This window comes from Nothobranchius furzeri, chromosome 2 (assembly GCF_043380555.1).
Source record: "Nothobranchius furzeri strain GRZ-AD chromosome 2, NfurGRZ-RIMD1, whole genome shotgun sequence".
In the NCBI taxonomy this organism is placed as follows: Eukaryota; Metazoa; Chordata; class Actinopteri; order Cyprinodontiformes; family Nothobranchiidae; genus Nothobranchius; species Nothobranchius furzeri.
The window spans coordinates 90,763,091-90,780,590 of record NC_091742.1 but is presented as its reverse complement, the minus strand read 5'-3'; the positions used below and the strand labels follow the sequence as shown (position 1 = coordinate 90,780,590).

At 41.6% G+C, this 17,500-nt stretch overlaps 2 protein-coding genes across 2 annotated transcripts in view; one reads left to right on the top strand and one right to left on the bottom strand.

The window, feature by feature from the left end:
• Positions 1 to 7,549, top strand: part of LOC107395098 (tripartite motif-containing protein 2) — a 31,960-nt gene extending 24,411 nt beyond the window's left edge. The window contains exons 5-14 of the mRNA XM_054737071.2: positions 675 to 934; positions 1,017 to 1,155; positions 1,222 to 1,407; positions 1,525 to 1,720; positions 1,955 to 2,058; positions 2,145 to 2,312; positions 2,400 to 2,568; positions 3,013 to 3,083; positions 3,170 to 3,310; positions 3,392 to 7,549. Of these exons, the coding sequence (XP_054593046.2) occupies positions 675 to 934; positions 1,017 to 1,155; positions 1,222 to 1,407; positions 1,525 to 1,720; positions 1,955 to 2,058; positions 2,145 to 2,312; positions 2,400 to 2,568; positions 3,013 to 3,083; positions 3,170 to 3,310; positions 3,392 to 3,544 (1,587 nt within the window). The 3' untranslated portion in view covers positions 3,545 to 7,549. The remainder of the gene's footprint in view (positions 1 to 674; positions 935 to 1,016; positions 1,156 to 1,221; positions 1,408 to 1,524; positions 1,721 to 1,954; positions 2,059 to 2,144; positions 2,313 to 2,399; positions 2,569 to 3,012; positions 3,084 to 3,169; positions 3,311 to 3,391) is intronic.
• Positions 1 to 17,500, bottom strand: part of fgb (fibrinogen beta chain) — a 199,461-nt gene that overhangs the window by 163,688 nt on the left and 18,273 nt on the right. The gene's annotated exons all lie outside the window — the stretch shown is intronic.

Sequence of the window (17,500 nt, the reverse complement as noted above, 5' to 3'; positions counted from 1 at the left end):
CTACAGGTAATTTGTGTTTCACAAAACAAGAAAGTTTCGCATCATCAAAGATAAACATATTTCAATGTGATTCAGATGCATTTTTATCAATTTGAAAACTAATGAAAAGTAAATCATCTTTATAGTCCATCACTTTGTGAGGCTAATTCATAATTAGACAATCAATTTATGGTGGTTTTGCCGAGCTGAGAACTATTGTCAAATAATGGAGTTAAAACAACTTAATTATGTTGGTTTAGTTTCTGAAGCATCAGCAGTTTCTTTGTTTAAAGTCTGAAAATCTCCAGAAAGATACGTTGGTCTGTTCTGTAGGGTTCTCACTGGTGCGTGAAATCCTTGGAAATTCTCAAATTTTAATGTAAATGTTTGTTTCAAGATAATTTGATACTAAGACAAACAGGTCATAGTCCAGTGTAGTGAATTTTGTTTTGTGCGCTGTTAGACACGGTCCAGAGAAAACGGATCATTTCCAGATATTTTCTGTCAAGACTAAGTCCATTGAAGGACATTTCTGTTCATCTTAAGCAGACAAAACAAAACAAAACAAAACAAAACAAAACAAAAACAAAAAACAAAATGTCATATTTAGTGCATTTCCTGTAGAAATCCAACCCACAGCTGGGATCCTTCACTGAGGTATAAGTGGATGTAGAATGACTGTCTCTGGTCTGTAGGTTCTCCAGTCCCAGATAGACAGCCTAATCCGTGGAGAGGGGGACATTACCACCACCTGTACCCAGACAGAGGAAGCTCTGGCTGGGGAGGCGTGTGTGGCAAACCTGCAGGTGGAGCGTAAGCTGGAGGAGAGGCTGAAAGAGCTGGCAGGCCTTAGACTACCATGTCAGCCAGAGGAGAATGACCAGTTGGATCTGGTAATGGAGACGGACGGGCTGAGGAAGTCCGTGCATAACCTGGGTACCATCGTTACGACAAGGTGAGAACATCTCGACACAAAACTCCATTTTTATGAAAGTTCTTTTCTTGCCACCCTAGCTAACATCAATGCTCTTCCTCAGTGCTGTGGCAAGTCAGAGTGAAGCCATGGGTGGTGGCTTGGAGCAGTGCATTGTGGGACACCCTGCCTCAGTCACCATAGTAACAAGAGACAAGTCGGGGGGAGCTTGCAAAAGTGGCAATGCAATCCTGTCTGCTGAGGTTTGTTTTGGTAAATTAAACCTGGACAGATTGGTGACAGAAAGACTAAAGGGTGTGAACTTGCAGGTGTTCACCCCAGACGGCAGCATCGTAGACGGTGAGATAGTGGACCATAAGAACGGGACATATGAGTTTGTGTACACGGTTCCCAAAGAGGGTAACTTCTCACTGGCCCTACGCCTGTATGACCAACACATCAAAGGCAGTCCCTTCAAACTGACCATCACCAGAGCCTCCGAGGCTGAGGCTGAGGTAGGACCAACCTCCCAAAGAAACAAGTCATGCTTAATTGCGAAAAGGGAAAAACACAAAAAAATATCCATGTTGTAATCCAACCTTCATGTTCTGTTCTCTTTGCTGGCCTTCCAGGTGTCTCCCTCCACCACAACAGCAACCAACTCTGCAGCCAACGCGACCCCATCCACAGGCTCCTCTGAGGGGGCAAAGAGGCGAGGGAAGTCTCCTGGACAGAAGAAGAAGGGGTCCAAGAGGGCCAGCAGTGCCCTGGGAACCCCGCGACGGAAAACTCAGAATCCCATTGAGGACGACCTCATCTTCAAGATCGGTGAGAGATTAATCCGATAGGAGGAAGCAGTGGAGATAAACCAGGAAGTGATTAAAGCTTTTATAGTTGCAAAACATCATTTTCTAGCAGACATTGACATAAAGCTAAAGCTGAAAGATGAGCCAAATGCTAACTGTAACAGATCTACTCAGGTAAATTTGAGCCATAACTTCATGTTTCGAGCTTTAAGCAAAAAAATTATTAATCTTTCTTGATGTTTCCTTTCCTTTTTAGGAACAAAGGGCAGGAATAAAGGGGAGTTCACCAACCTCCAAGGAGTAGCAGCCTCTTCCAGTGGCAAGATTCTGATTGCCGACAGCAACAATCAGTGTGTTCAGGTCCGTTTGTCTGCTAGTGAGATCTTTCAGGGGCTTTTACGGTAAAATATAAACAAAGCATAAGTTACAATACTTTGCATCTCCAGGTTTTCTCGAATGAGGGTGAATTTAAGAGTCGTTTTGGGGTACGTGGGCGGTCCCCTGGCCAACTGCAGCGGCCAACGGGTGTAGCTGTTCACCCCAGTGGCGACATCATCATTGCAGACTATGACAACAAGTGGGTCAGCATCTTCACTTGTGAGGGAAAATTCAAGGTAGGTTGTCTGTTACCTAAATCTAATCGTCTTTATTTCCTATTCATTGTTTAGTGTTTTTTGATTGTCGTCTTTGCCGTCCTACAGGCCAAACTCGGCTCTGGTAGACTCATGGGGCCAAAAGGCGTATCGGTGGACCAAAATGGACACGTGATTGTTGTCGACAACAAGTCGTGTACTGTCTTTATCTTCCAGCTGACTGGCAAACTCATCAACAAGTTTGGTAGTCGAGGCAACGGCGACAAGCAGTTTGCAGGTGACCTTGTACCCAAGGGGCATACCTGATTATGAAGACCGTCCAAAAACTTAGGGCTTAGCTTTACTCTATCATTACAAAACCATCAACTTTCTTGAACGTTGTTTTGATCATCGTGGTTTTGACTCAGCCTCAGTGAAAACTGGTATGTAGTAAGATGTTGTGAGTTGGCTCTAATTTCTTTTCTCTTTTTAAACTACCTGTGAAAAACAAGGATAAATCACACCTTTAGTGGAAAGTTTGTGTTGGGTATACTGCGGCATAAGCACTACTTTACAATTCATTGTCTGGCTGTCCGCTCAACAACAAGGCCTGTGCAAATTTACATTCCCCAAGTTTCAAAAACCCAAACTAGTTTGAATACATGTATGTGAATCTAAACAATGTCTTAGAAACCATAACAACTGGTAAAGCATCTGATATGTCTGTGTTTCTATCTATAAGGTCCGCACTTTGCAGCAGTAAACAAGAATAACGAGATCATCATAACAGACTTCCATAACCACTCGGTCAAGGTGCTCTACTTGTTTCCTCGACAATCAAATGACCTTTAGGCAAACTTTGCATGAAGAATTGATATGTAATCTCTTTGTCTGGTCAGGTTTTCACCCCAGAGGGAGAGCTGGTATTAAAGTTTGGCTCAAATGGAGAAGGGAATGGCCAGTTCAATGCTCCCACAGGAGTGGCTGTGGACATCAATGGGAACATCATTGTAGCCGACTGGGGCAACAGCAGAATACAGGTTCAATACTGATCCAATGCTTTGGTCAACATAAATACACATACGCAAATACATTTCCCCTGTGGTATCAATATATTTCAGGTTTTTGATGGCAGCGGATCCTTCCTGTCGTACATCAACACATCAGCGGACCCCTTGTATGGACCACAAGGTCTTGCGCTGACCTCAGACGGACATGTTGTGGTCGCCGACTCTGGGAACCACTGCTTCAAAGTCTACCGCTACCTACAATGATGATGACCTGGGTGGAGAAGATGAGGCAGACGAGAGATGATAAGAGGAGCGGGAGTGATGTTTAACTTTACTTGTCCCATGGAATTGAGTTACAAAAAGAAAAACCAAGGGAAAGGATCGGCTGACATCATGGCATTACTAGAACTTCTATGGAATTATCTACATTTGATGATTGTGATGAGGAAAGATCATCAAGAGGACCAAAGGAAGATGAAACTATAATCAGGATGTTGATCTGAAGACCTTTTGGTGATGATCAAGTTTAGGATGTCTGTTGTCTCTTTGGATGGCATGAGACTGATTTGGTTGAGGGTTGTATGGTTGTAGTTGCAAGGAATGATGATGAAAGTGTCTTTATTTAAAAAACCCAATGCATCTTAAATGTACGATAATGTGAATGTTGAAAAACGGATGAAAATATGGAAAGCATGAATCTCTAACATGTGGGTGAGAATGGATGTTTTCTAATGGTCTGCCTTGTTGTACTCTATGTAAAAGACAAATAGGGCCAACAAGCTGAAAGTGCTCCATGTCCACAACCTTCTGTGTTCGTAGTTATCTTTTATTTGGAGTATTGTCTTTTACGTCTAAAAAATGCTTGCTAGGTGTTCTTAACTTTATTTATTCTTAGAAGAAGAGATTCTTGGAAATGTAAGTTATCAGAGAATGTCTTGAATTAACCACATTAGGCCAACATTCCATTGATTTCATTTTGCAATAGAACAGTAGAATGTTCTCGTAGGGATACGGTGCCCCTTTTCTTGGGAATCCATCTACAGCTCCTAATAACCCAATGATCTCAGCTCAAAAAGGCTACCCTACCTGAATGAATAAGTGTTAGATACTATTGTTGGTTCAACCATATGGGCCTCTTTTAGCTTGTTGAGCCTTCTTTGTACATTAGGACTTTTTTAGTATGGAATGTTTATTTCTTCACATGAATTTAATGATCTTTAAACCAGTAGGTTCCTCCTTTGGAAACAACTGGTTGAAGCTGATTGTCAGAATGGTTGAATGGATCAACAACGATGGCTTTAACAAACAGCATTGTCTCTGCACTCTTGTATTTTTCCTGAGAAAACAGTTGCAAAGAGAAAATCAAGCTCTGTGAAGGTATATCCTATATATTTGTGAGAACACCTTTACTGTGATCAGTTAGGAGTTAATCAAACATATTTTGAATCAGAGACATTTTCTCATAAACACTTGTTTCCGCTCGTTGGCTTGGGATTCCAGGGTATTCAATTCAAATTCGATATTTGGGTGATGTAAAGTTTCTCCATTATTTCAGAATTTTTAGGAGTTTTCACACAACTCTTGAAATTGAAGGACAGGTGTCTCATTGTAGAAGCATGCTTTTCATCAAACATACTTACCGTTCGTCTCAGGATGTCTGCGTCGGTTCTCTATCATCCAGATTAAGTTATCTAACATGCCCGGGAAAGAATGCTGGACTTCCATCCAAGCAGAATACAACAGAGAGACCCCGAGAGTTCCCATTGGATGCACCAAACATGAAATATTTCAGACCAATCAGAAGGCAACATGGTGAGCTTATAATTTGGATTCATGGTAAAATGATGATCACAGACCTATAGAGAAAAATTCTCATGTATTTGGTGTTTGCTTCAATCCTTCAAAGAACAAGTCACCCCCAAATCAACTTTTTTTTGCTGATAAACTATAAAAATGAGTGTCTAATCATGCTGTAGACAGGTGTAGTCAATAATTTGGCACTTTAGTGCATCTTGGTAAAAATGTAAATATGCTGCCTAAAACTGTCAGTGTTGCACTATCTTCAGGTCTCTGAACTACATTTGAATTTAAATCTGCCATTGCTATTGGCTAAGAGGTACATTATGGCGTCAGCTGGTACATTATGATGTCACAATGCTGTTGTGAGCCTGTTTGTGTGTGTTTGTTAGCAGCTCCGCCCTCTTAGTCTGCCAGGCAACAGCATTTGTTGCATTTTTCAAACATGAAGTGGGAGGAGTAAGTTTCTTGTAGGGGGTACCTTGCTTTTAAATCCAAACAGGTTGTTGGGAATACAACGGGTATTTCTGAAGACAGATCTATGGTGTCTGGTCCATGTCAGTGTTTAGGACATTCATGATTTAAACTCCAAATTCAAACATTTCACTGAGTAATACAGAGTGGCATTAGCACTTGGCCTAAAAAGAAGCGTAACAACACATTGGTAAAATAGCGTAGGAAAAGTGCTGACACAGCAAATCCTGATTTAAGGTGGAACTTTTAAACAATCCCAGAATGGTTGTGAAAACACCATCATATTCTAACTTCTACATATTTTGGATGTCTATTTATTAACTATTATTTATTTATGTAATTAGTCCTTGGATGTTTCAATTTGATTGTTTTCCACCATGTGCTTTGACATTCTTAAGTGCCCGCATTATTTTCTAAACATGTGTCCTCATGTAGTTTGAATCTAAACGTGTTTGTTGTGCCTGTTGTGACTGGACTAACTGTGTAAATGTGTCATTGTCAGGTCTTTCTTATTTAAACAATAATGTGATTTTGTTCTGAGGAGTGAAACTGAGCTAATGTCTAAAGCCGGGCGTACACTGTGCGACTTTTTCACTTTTTTGAGCCGATTTTCCACTCGTGCGAGAATCCACGAGATCGGGGCGAGTTTTGCGCCGAGCGTCGTGTAGAGTACAGGGGGATACGAGAGGCGATTAACACCACGTGACCAGCTACCGATCAGCAATCGTGAGCTCGCATGGACTTCTGCCGTGTTTAATATTTTGCTCGTCCCTCGTGAGGGTATCGCGCTGTTGAATCGGCGCTGCGAGCAGCTGCGACCCAAAATGTATCAGAACCGCTCATGGCGCATGCGCAATCCTGCATCAACACCGCTCCCTGCTATTTCCTTAATAACACACGTTGTTCGTTTTAATTTCTACACGTTTTTTTTTACTCACAAAGGTTGTCAAGAAAGTGTGTTTGTCGTGTTCATGTCAAATTAAACTGATCACAAAACACAGATTTATACATAAATCCCTGTGTGTCCTCCTGCAGCACTCCCGAAGGACAACAGGCAAAACAAGACAAAAAAGTCTAACGTGTTGTGTAAAAACTGCTATTTTTAGCATATTTTTAGGTCCGACGTGTTGCTACCAGACGTACAGTGTGAGCAGTCAGGTCGCATCCGAGAACTGGGTCGTGCAGTGTGAGCGCCTGGCTCGTGAGATCTGCCCTGCGAGGAAGTCGTACAGTTTGAGCTGAAGCTGAGTGCTACGAGTGAAAAAGTCGCACAGTGTATTTAGAGGTAAACAACCTTTACATTTCTGACTGAGGCTAATGTTTAGCTACTTCTAGCTAGCTGGTTTGTTATGATTCAAACACACTTCAGCTGAATAAACACGCTTTTAATCACAGGTACAACTGCTGACTTTCTTACTCCCTAATTGCTAACTAGCATTTAGCTTTTGGTAATTGGCTTTGATCAGAAAATATTAAGTAATTTATTAAAACGAATAGAACATTTAAAATTGTTGTTTTAATTTCTTTTAAAAAAATTGTCAGATTTATTTTTATTTTGGCACAATAATATCTTAAATTTGATGCTTCTGCTCACTCTCACTGAGCTGCACTAGATTTTCCTGGTTTCCTTGTCATGGTTCCAACGAAACCTAAAACCTGGCTCTTGTTAGCTGGACATTCAGCCTCATATAAAAACATCATGAATGTTGTGAAATTGATGGATAATTTTCCATATTTTTCCTCTGATATGTATTGGAGACAGTGAGCTAGCATTAGCTTACCAGCTGTGCTTCAGGAGGATTGTTTTTATTGTGAAACAGAACGGCTAGCTTGACGCTTCGCTATAACGCATCTGTAGCATCCTGCACAGCTCTGAACACACAGTTATTTGCCTGCTCTTCCTCTCTTTGTAATTACTGTCCATCAAGTCTGATTAGGCTCTTGTCTGAATATCCAAACACACTCAACACTGAAATAAAACAATGATTCCTTATCGCAGTCTGTTGTTTCAGTTTGGTTTGTAAAATAAATCTTAGTTGAAGGTAATTTTATGCTTTTGCCTTTCCTTTCACTTGGATTCCAGTGAACCAATCTTGACTTTTCTCCTTAAAGGTGACGATCACATAGGCGTCTTGTAGCCTTATGGACTGAATCCAGACAAGTCACAGGACTGTCTACCCAGGTATTTGCTAATAAGCCCCTGCCTCTGTGTTTCTTTTGGATGCAGGAGAACCTGTTTATTTTGGGATGCCCATCCGAATGCTTGGTTTGCTCCTAATCTCTTGAGCCCCAAGGGTTATGGGGGTACCACTACTCATCATGTTATGGTGGACATTCAACAGCTCATGCCTGTTTATACTTTCATGTGCACCTTGTAGCCACCAGAAATGGTCAGTTTTCCACCTACAGTTTGACCTCTTCAGTATCGGGTTAGATGGAGACATATGTCTTAACTGGTGCCTTTAACCCCCAAATTCCACTACCTCCGCTCCGCTCCGCCCCCGCCTTCCGCAGCCGCTCGCTTCTGAACTCAATTTTTCTTGGTACCCGCTCTACAACGGCTCTGCTCCGGTGCGGAGACCTGAGGTGGGCAAACAAGCATGCGCGGGATTCTCGAGATCTTGCGATACAGTCCGAGCAATAAACGCGGAAGTTAGATCCAAACACCCGTTGTGTGGGAGAAGCATCGGCATGAACTGTTTAATCTGCCCATCATTTGTGTTGAGAGATCAGCAGTGTTTGGATCAACAAAGTGTGACTACTTTGATAGTGGAAACTGTATTTATGGCTTACTTTTGTGCATTTAAACTTCAGCCGCCATTGATAGTTGTTAAAAGTTGTTAAACCTGTACATATGAAACAAAAAATGCATTTTGTTTATCGATTTATTGTGAAAAACGGAAGTTGTGCTTGCTCCTTTTCCTGTTGGGCAGTTGCGATTTCTGTCCATTTACTGCGGAGGTGCTCCGGCGTCCGGCGAAAATAGGATCGATTCTATTTTTGCCGGACGCCGGAAAAGAGGGCGGCGCATGGCGCCGCACTGCCAGAGCACGGCCGCAGTAGTGGAATTGCTCTGATTGACTACAACGGGACCGATTTTGCTCCGGCGTTCGTATCGGAGCGGAGCGGAGCGGGGCGGAGGTAGTGGAATTTGGGGGTTAATCTGCAAAAAAGTTACTGTTGCTAGACCAAGGTCTCTCTCCAGCTGCTTTGCTTCACAGAACAAGAAGGATGAACTTTCATAATTAAATCATACAATGAAATGAACAATATGAGTTAACTAATCATATAATGAAATGGACAATATGGTTAAATGGAATGTTTTGATTAATCTGTGTTTGAATTACTGAAGTTGAAATGAATATTATTATTACATTGAAAGATTAATAAGGACGAAATGAAATATATGACCCATATATTTAATCAGCGTACGTGACTGGACATGACACACTCACCATATCTCCATGACGCAAGTTAACATTAACGTCACTGCACATAGATATTTTCTTATCCACTAAATCAGCATCTTCGTATCTGAGGGAAGTGTGTATCTGAGATTTGTTGGCAAAACCCATTTTCATGGCAAGTTCTGATTTGTCAGTAAACCAAAATATGGCCGTTATTAAAACAGAATCACTTCCTGAGTGATTCTGTTGAGCCTAACTAAAAGCTGGCCATCGGAGGAAGCCTCTTCTCCCATCGCATCTTTTGACAAGCTGTCAGACCTGTTGCACACTACAGCTGATACTGCAAACGGTTCCTTCAGAACAAAGCTGACATAGCTCAGACTCCCTAAAAATCCTTCCATAACCGCAAAACAAGTCCACCTGTTTGTCGGGACCTGGAGACGACTCTGGACTGACCTGGTCATACTGCGGTGTCTCTACGAATTTTGGTACCGTGGGGTCCACGGACTCCCCGACATCTCGGATCCAAAAGAGAGTCTCCGATAAGGGTACGTAGACTCGACAGATTGCGTCTGATGTGGTTTTATAAACCATCACTTGTAGTTTATAGCAGACCAAATTCCCTTCCACTTAGAACTCAGTTTCTCCAGATACAGAGGTTCTGATAACATCACATTCACACATCATCACACCTCACATTCCATCCACTTAGATTCATTCATCACATAAAGTGTTCCTAGTTGTCATGTTTTTAATTGTTTAGAAAATAAATTTCTTACTTTTTATAAACGTGACTCTCTCTGAATTAATACGAAGTGTCTTACGATCCCAGAAAAAACAGAATTCTAATTCTTCTGGTTAAACATTCAAAGACCAATCAGACTGGATTTCCATAATTATATAGAAATTAACATCTTATTGGTCAAATGTAGTGTAGCATATTGAGCTTTAAAAGCACCCAAAATACATACGTATGCTAGCCCTGCATATTATGGCGAGCTTAAGCCAGATTTATTGATATTGTTTACACTTCGAGTTATTTCTGAATCTTTAATTCTTCAAGAAAAACTATTGTGAATTTTTCTTAAAGCGACACACGCATCGACAGGCTTCACTCCATGAGTTTGACACATGTGCCGGTCCGTCTGTGTTGCTGGACCCATCACTAGTTTGATCCATTCATTTAAAGTGAGAGTCAATGTTTGGGTGGAGACGTATTTCATCCACACTTCCTGTTAGAAAAACGCTTCTGAAAGAGGCGTCGCCGGGCAGACCGCGAGAGCGGCACTGAGGCAGTGATACACCGCACCCTCCTCATTCTGGCAAATAAAAAAATGTCAACTAATTTTGAAGCACTTTATGTCAGTCCAAGCATTTTAAGTTGTTTTTTGCAACATTTTATATGTTTTTAGGTTTAAACCTTGCTTTTATGTTAGGCTTCCTGTTGTTTTAACTTTGGGAACATTTTACATTATACAAATATAGAAGTTACACTAAGGTATTAATAACGCTGGAAATGTCAGTAAATGAGAGTCAGCAGCGTTCTGGGCCTGGTGATTTAATACCACCAAGTTGTTTCTGATTTACTTATATTTTGGTGTAATTAAAGCACCTGCATGGCTTCCATTTTATTGCCCTTGTTTATCTTCCGTTATTTTGTAGCCAGTGCATAACTAACCTTTACAAAAACAAAACAAAAAATATTCTGCTGTTTGGGCAACATTCGCCTAAGAGCGTGAATAATGTTTTTCATTTGTATAATAAACAGTGTTGGGCAAGTTACTTCAAAACTGTAATGCATTATTTATTACTTGTTACCCTCATTTTAAAGTAATTCATTACATTACAATATTACTGATTTTAAAATGTAAGGCATTACACTACTTTTGCATTACTTTAAGTTACTTTCACTAAAACAACTTCAATATGAATCTGGTAATGTGACACTCAGTGAGCTCATGACATATATGTGGAAGGTGATGTGGTGTCTGAGCTAGGATTGCTGTTAAAAACGGTCATATGTAATAACAGTGCTTTAAAATGATTGTTTATTAAATAAAAGCAACAACAATTTGTACTCTCAGCATGCTGCCATCTTAGATTAACTGAGCAGGGAGTGAGGTGGTGGGGGCTCCAAGCCTATATTTGCCTTGGCCTCAAATGCCTTGATACGGCCCTGGATGTGGGACTGACTTCTGGGGTGATCTGATTCTATCACATGTATAAATATTAAATGCTTATATATTATTGCTTTTCACTGGTAAAAATGAGTATTGGGGATAAATCTACCTACTTTTTTTCTTGATTTTATCTGAATAATTTCCTGCCCTTTCTCTCTCTAACCTTCCTGCATGCTGCATGTTTTCTCCGTCGTCCAGAAAAACTGTAAACTAGATTTCCAAGCACCAGAAAATATGGGCGGATATAAATGATCGCAAACAAATCACTTTGTTTTGGTGGAGCGATTTTGTGAATATAACAGCGGCTGCGCGCAGGACACAGCTGGAATATTTGAGCCATTACCGCTGCGTCCTCTCTGCTCATAGAATGCTCGCAAAGCTGAGTCCATAAATGACGTCATATATGTGGATACTGGATCTTTTTTCAGGCTTCCCGCAATTTGAATTTTTAGGAAACCCACATCTTGATTCTGGGTTTAAAAATGCGTTGTAATTACCGCGTTAGTGACAATTGTACCAAGTAAATATTACCATTTTCTTTCCCTGTAATGTCTTACATTACCACATTACAGCAAAAAGCAATGAGTGGTGAGTGGTGCTCACTCCTCATCCCTGTCACGCGTACCCAAGGGATGAACCATCAACCCTGCTCAATGGTCAACTTTCCTCACGGGGTCACACCCAACAGGACAGTGGGAGGGTTGAATTTATTTTAACATCATGAAAAAAATCATAAAACTGATGGGAGCATAGGTGAAACGAGACTACAAATGTGTATGAAGACACTGAGTTTATCCACAACAGGGCTTTTCTTCAGGCTGAAAGAACTGGAATAATTTTACTGATTTTATAACTAATCTGGTTTCATCGTGTGAATGAGGAATGTTGAAAGTGACTTTTGCAAAAACACACAAAAAAGAACGAAAATTATTAATTATTTAGAAGGAACCTGGATCCGATTACTCTTTCCAGAGTATTTCTCTTATCCGATGGCACCATCTAGTGGCTGACAAGCACATCACACAAATATTCTCTCGATCCGTTTTTTAAGATGGCGACTTCACGTTTCTTGTGTAGCCGACAAACAGAGCTAAAACACGTTGTTTCACGAGGATTACTCACATGACATGTTGTGTTTTCATATATTTATGTTTTAGAGACTTACTTGTCAGTGAAAAGTTCATCAACTCAGCGTCAACCGAGGTATTCCTTAAATTTGAAGCGTGTAAGCGGTAGTCTAACGCTATTGGTTAGTTCTGGTCGGTGCTCAGTTTCTTATTGCACGGAGCTCTGTGGGGCAGGGGGGTGTAGTTAGCAAAAACACACAAAAAAGACGTATCGCTTACATTATATCACAGTGCATGATGAGACAATCACTTTTGCGTATTTCTGAAGGATCAGACAAACTTTCTGAAAGGGGAAAACTCCGAAAAGCTACTTTAAAGTGACTTGTGGACTTTAGGATTGTTATGCTCGCGATTGCCCCATCAGGCCAAAAGCGTAACGGCAGCTTCAATAGTAGGCTCGTGCACGAGGTGCGCATGCTGTACGTGCACACTCCTAAACTAAAATAACAGCTGAGACAGTTCCGTGTGAGTGTGTGTGTGTGTGTGTGTGTGTGTGTGTGTGTGTGTGTGTGTGTGTGTGTGTGTGTGGCCCGGAGGACAGAGGACAGGAGAACACGCAGCTAATTAATTAAATAATGTGGTTCTGTACCTTTCTCTTCAGCACAGCCGACAAAGGTTTATGATGGGTCAGTCCTCCTGCATGCTCAGATCATTCCCTTCCCTTGCTTGAAAAATTGTTCCAAAATGAAAGTTGAACCCACATCTTTTTATCTGTGAATTCAATGCCGTTCAGCGAGTCTAAAAACAAAATTGGGCATCTTACTGTAAAAAAATATACCATTAATGTAAAAAAGAAACTCTAAAAAAACTATGTTGACATCCAGAATCAAACCCGGGTCTTCTGCATGAGAGTCTGACATCTTACAAGGTGAGCTACACTCTAGTAACATTCACAGTATCTGTAACTTTTATATCCTTGATGACAGCTGAAACAACGTCAAACCAAAGAACGGTTCGGAGTGAAAATGGCTATTTTGTTGCTAATTTGCAGGAAATATCTAGAAGAAGGTCCTACAGAAAGTAGCTAAGGGTCCTCAGAAATGTAGCTAGCTTTGTCACTAGGCGTTAGGAACAGTGACAAAGTGGCACTACCTCTCTCTCTGCTGCTAAAGCTACGGATAGCAAATGCTACGGGCGATGCCTGAGCGTGAACGCGCACGAAGCAGCCTGCTTGACCCGAGCATCTCTCTTTTTCTGTGATTTTACAGAAAAACAGGCAATCACAGTAAAAATGCCAGGGCTCATTCTACAGGACCAGGGCATTGCAGGAGAATGTATGAAGAAGACATTTATTATTTCTATACATGTTTTGGCTGTCAAACTTCCATAATGCCCCTTTAAGTAAATGATTGGTTTTTATCTTGTTTCGAGTTTAACGCTGAATAGCTTCGTTTCAACATAAAACATGAATATTTGAGCTGTCATGATGTAGAGGTCTTGATTCAAACACATGTGAGTAAGCTTCGGGGAGGCTGCCAAGAAGGTAAGAAGTCTTTTACTATTAAGGCACGTCAGGAGCAATAGAGGCGAACAACAGCAGACGAAACAGCAAACAGAAACTAACAAGCATGGTTTGAATACGTCAAGATAATCAAGGACAGCTGGGTGGAAACAATCAAGGGTATGTGACATTACCCAGATAGCAAAGATTTTTTGGCCCGGAGGTCGCACAGGTTCTGGCCCGGATCTGGGCTAGCACCTTTTTGCACACTGGGCCAATGTGAATCTTTTGTTCCAAATCAGGGCCAACACTGGTCCGGCACTGGGCCAGAAGCCCAAAAGTGAATCCAGTAAAAGGAAATGAAAACGCTACAGCCTGCCGTGCGCTCCTTCTGTTCTCCTATATGGGATTAAAAGGAAAGAAGGGGACAAAAGGGCGCTTCCATTTCACAGAGTCCAGACAGTAATAAAGCAGAGTGTCAGTCCCGCCCTCTGATTCAGGCGTGTGAGAAGCAAAGTGGATGTGACTGTTATGCAGATCTGCTGGCTTGAAAGCGGATCCGGTGCAGAGTTGCCTGCTATCTGGGTACCAGAACTGGGGAAGATGAGACAAGAGTGAAGAGGTGCTGGGGAGCAGAACCTGAAAGTCCGCCGGGCAACACCATGGAAGCAGGCTTATGCCGGCAGGGATGTCTATGGCGAGGCGGAGGAGTGGAGAGATCCAGCTGACCACTTTCCACACTCGACTACTTTCTTTTACAATTTCTCTCTTAACTGTATTATTACCTGTTATTTCAGCTGTTAACTTTATTTTTTTCTCTAAGTGTTTTTCTCCCCAGAAGAAGCTACAATGATGTTCTGCTGAGCTGTAGGGTTAGGGTTAGGGTAGCCTCATGGAGGGGGCCATCAGCTAGCACACTGCTGCTAACCACTTAAACATTCTCCCTCTCCTGATAATAACTGTTTACTTTCCTTGACGTTGGATGTGCTACTACTAGTTTACCCGTTTAATTATAGATCCACTAGGATAAATACAATAAAGTTTATCTCTCACCTAATAGAGTATTTACTAAGAAATCACAATGTAACCATAGAAACATTACTTGGTGTATATGTTGTGTGTGTGTGTGTGTGTGTGTGTGTGTGTGTGTGTGTGTGTGTGTGTGTGTGTGTGTGTGTGTGTGTGTGTGTGTGTTCTGTCTTTTCCATCCCCAGTGAGTCGTGGCGGATGGCTGCTTATACTGAGCCAGGATCCTCTGGAGGTTTCTTCCTGTTAAAAGGGAGTTTTCCTCTCCACTGTCGCTACATGCTTGCTAAGTATGAGGGTTGCACCAAGTCACTGACACTAGTCAGTGACTTGGTGCAACCTGCTGGGTTCCTTAAATAGGAGACTGACTTAATGAACTGACCTGTATGGGAATGTTTACTATGTGAAGCGCCTTGAGACGACTCATGTCGTGACTTGGCGCTTTATAAATAAAGTTGAATTGAAAAGCCCGCTCCCCTTGCTCCCCCTTGCTTTTGTGTTCACTGTTGGAGCGCAGAGAGGCAAACAGTCCGCTGATCTCAGTGAGCCGGCATCCTTGAACTGAGCTTGTTAGTTTGCGTGCCAGTTGGTTTTTTCTGCTGCCTTGCAGCAGAAAGGTTGCATGTTCGAATCCTGACTGTATCCTCTCAGCATGGGGTCAGCGTCTTCTCTCCATGCGCGTGTGAGTTTTTATTCGCAGCTCTGTCTCTGTGCTTTTAACTACAACCTCCCGTTGCTCATTTATCAGGACGAATGCCCCTGCTGGTTTTGTGAGCAGCAGGACAGTCTGCCTGTCCGGTGGAGGAACAGCACAGGTAACACCAGACAGGTGAGCAGGTTAAACACGTTCACGCTCGTCTTCACCAGACAGCAGACAGTTTGGTTCTGCGGAGGCGAGTTCTCCAGAATCACAAGAGAAAGGAGCACCACAAACCACCAACACAGCAAACTCCAGATTAACATGGTGGTCTGGAAAGCCCTCTGCTTTGATTGGTCCAGCCTTTCCTTTTCCCCACCCCCAGGCCCTGGTCCAATCAGGACACAGAGAACAGAGACGCTGCAGAAAGATATGGCAATGATGGAGACAACCAAAAGGCACAGCAGGAGGATGGCTGCATATCTGGAGGTCCCCAACTTTATGCCTGTCATTCCGAAGCACAGCAGCCAAACACACCCGATTGTGACGTTCCTGATCCTGATCCCACGGCTGCTTTTTAGACCCAGGTAGGTGACGGGCTGAGCCACAGCCAGGTACCGCTCCACACAGGTCAGAATGTGGAACAATATCTCCCCACAGAAACCAACAGCAGAAGCACAAAGTCCCACTGTTGACCAAACGGAACCATCACGCAATTTACAGAAGAAGCCAAAGACCCAGAGGAGCTCCATGGCAGCCAGGTGGCAGGTGAAGAGGTCAGAGTGGTTTTTAAAAGAGCGCTGCTGCCGCCACTGTTGAAGACTCAGGTACAGGATGAAGGTGCAGAGGAAGAGGAGGAGGATGGTTTTAATCATACCAATGGCAAGAATGATGTCTTCACATCTGAGGCGATGAAGACGACCGAAGGCGTATGACGAGTTGTCAGGCATGTTCACTGCAGGAACGAGAGAATTAAAGTGGTGATGAATACGATGTGGGGAACAGAGCGACGGGATATTTAAATGAGTAGAACCAAAGTCCTCGAGGGCCGATATCTGGCGTCTTTTGTTGTTTCCCTGCTCCAACACAGACGACTCACCTGTGCAGCAGCTCGTCGAGCTCTCCAGAAGCCTGTTAGTCACCTGCTGATGGGAATCAGGTGTGCTGAAGCAGGGGGAGCGCTAAAACACGTGGGATAGCGGTCGTCGAGGACCGGAGCTTGATACCTGCGGTTTAGACCAACCAACCGACCAATCAATGCTTCACTTGTTATCTGGACACCTGTAACATGTCACAGTTAGCCAGAGGCAGGACTTTTGAGATAGATAGATAGATAGATAGATAGATAGATAGATAGATAGATAGATAGATAGATAGATAGATAGATAGATAGATAGATAGATAGATAGATAGATAGATAGATAGATAGATAGATAGATAGATAGATAGATAGATAGATAGATAGATAGATAGATAGATAGATAGATAGATAGATAGATAGATGATAGATAGATGGATAGATGATAGATAATAGATAGATAGATAGATAGATAGATAGATAGATAGATAGATAGATAGATAGATAGATAGATAGATAATAGATAGATAGATAGATAGATAGATGATAGATAGATGGATAGATGATAGATAATAGATAGATAGATAGATAGATAGATAGATAGATAGATAGATAGATAGATAGATAGATAGATAGATAGATAGATAGATAGATAGATAGATGATAGATAGATAGATAGATAGATAGATAGATAGATAGATAGATAGATAGATAGATAGATAGATAGATAGATAGATAGATAGATAGATAGATAGATAGATAGATAGATAGATAGATGATAGATAGATAGATGATAGATAGATAGATAGATAGATAGATAGATAGATAGATAGATAGATAGATAGATAGATAGATAGATAGATAGATAGATAGATAGATAGATAGATAGATAGATAGATAGATAGATAGATAGATAGATTGATAGATAGATAATAGATAGATAGATGATAGATAGATAGATGATAGATAATAGATAGATAGATAGATAGATAGATAGATAGATAGATAGATAGATAGATAGATAGATAGATAGATAGATAGATAGATTGATAG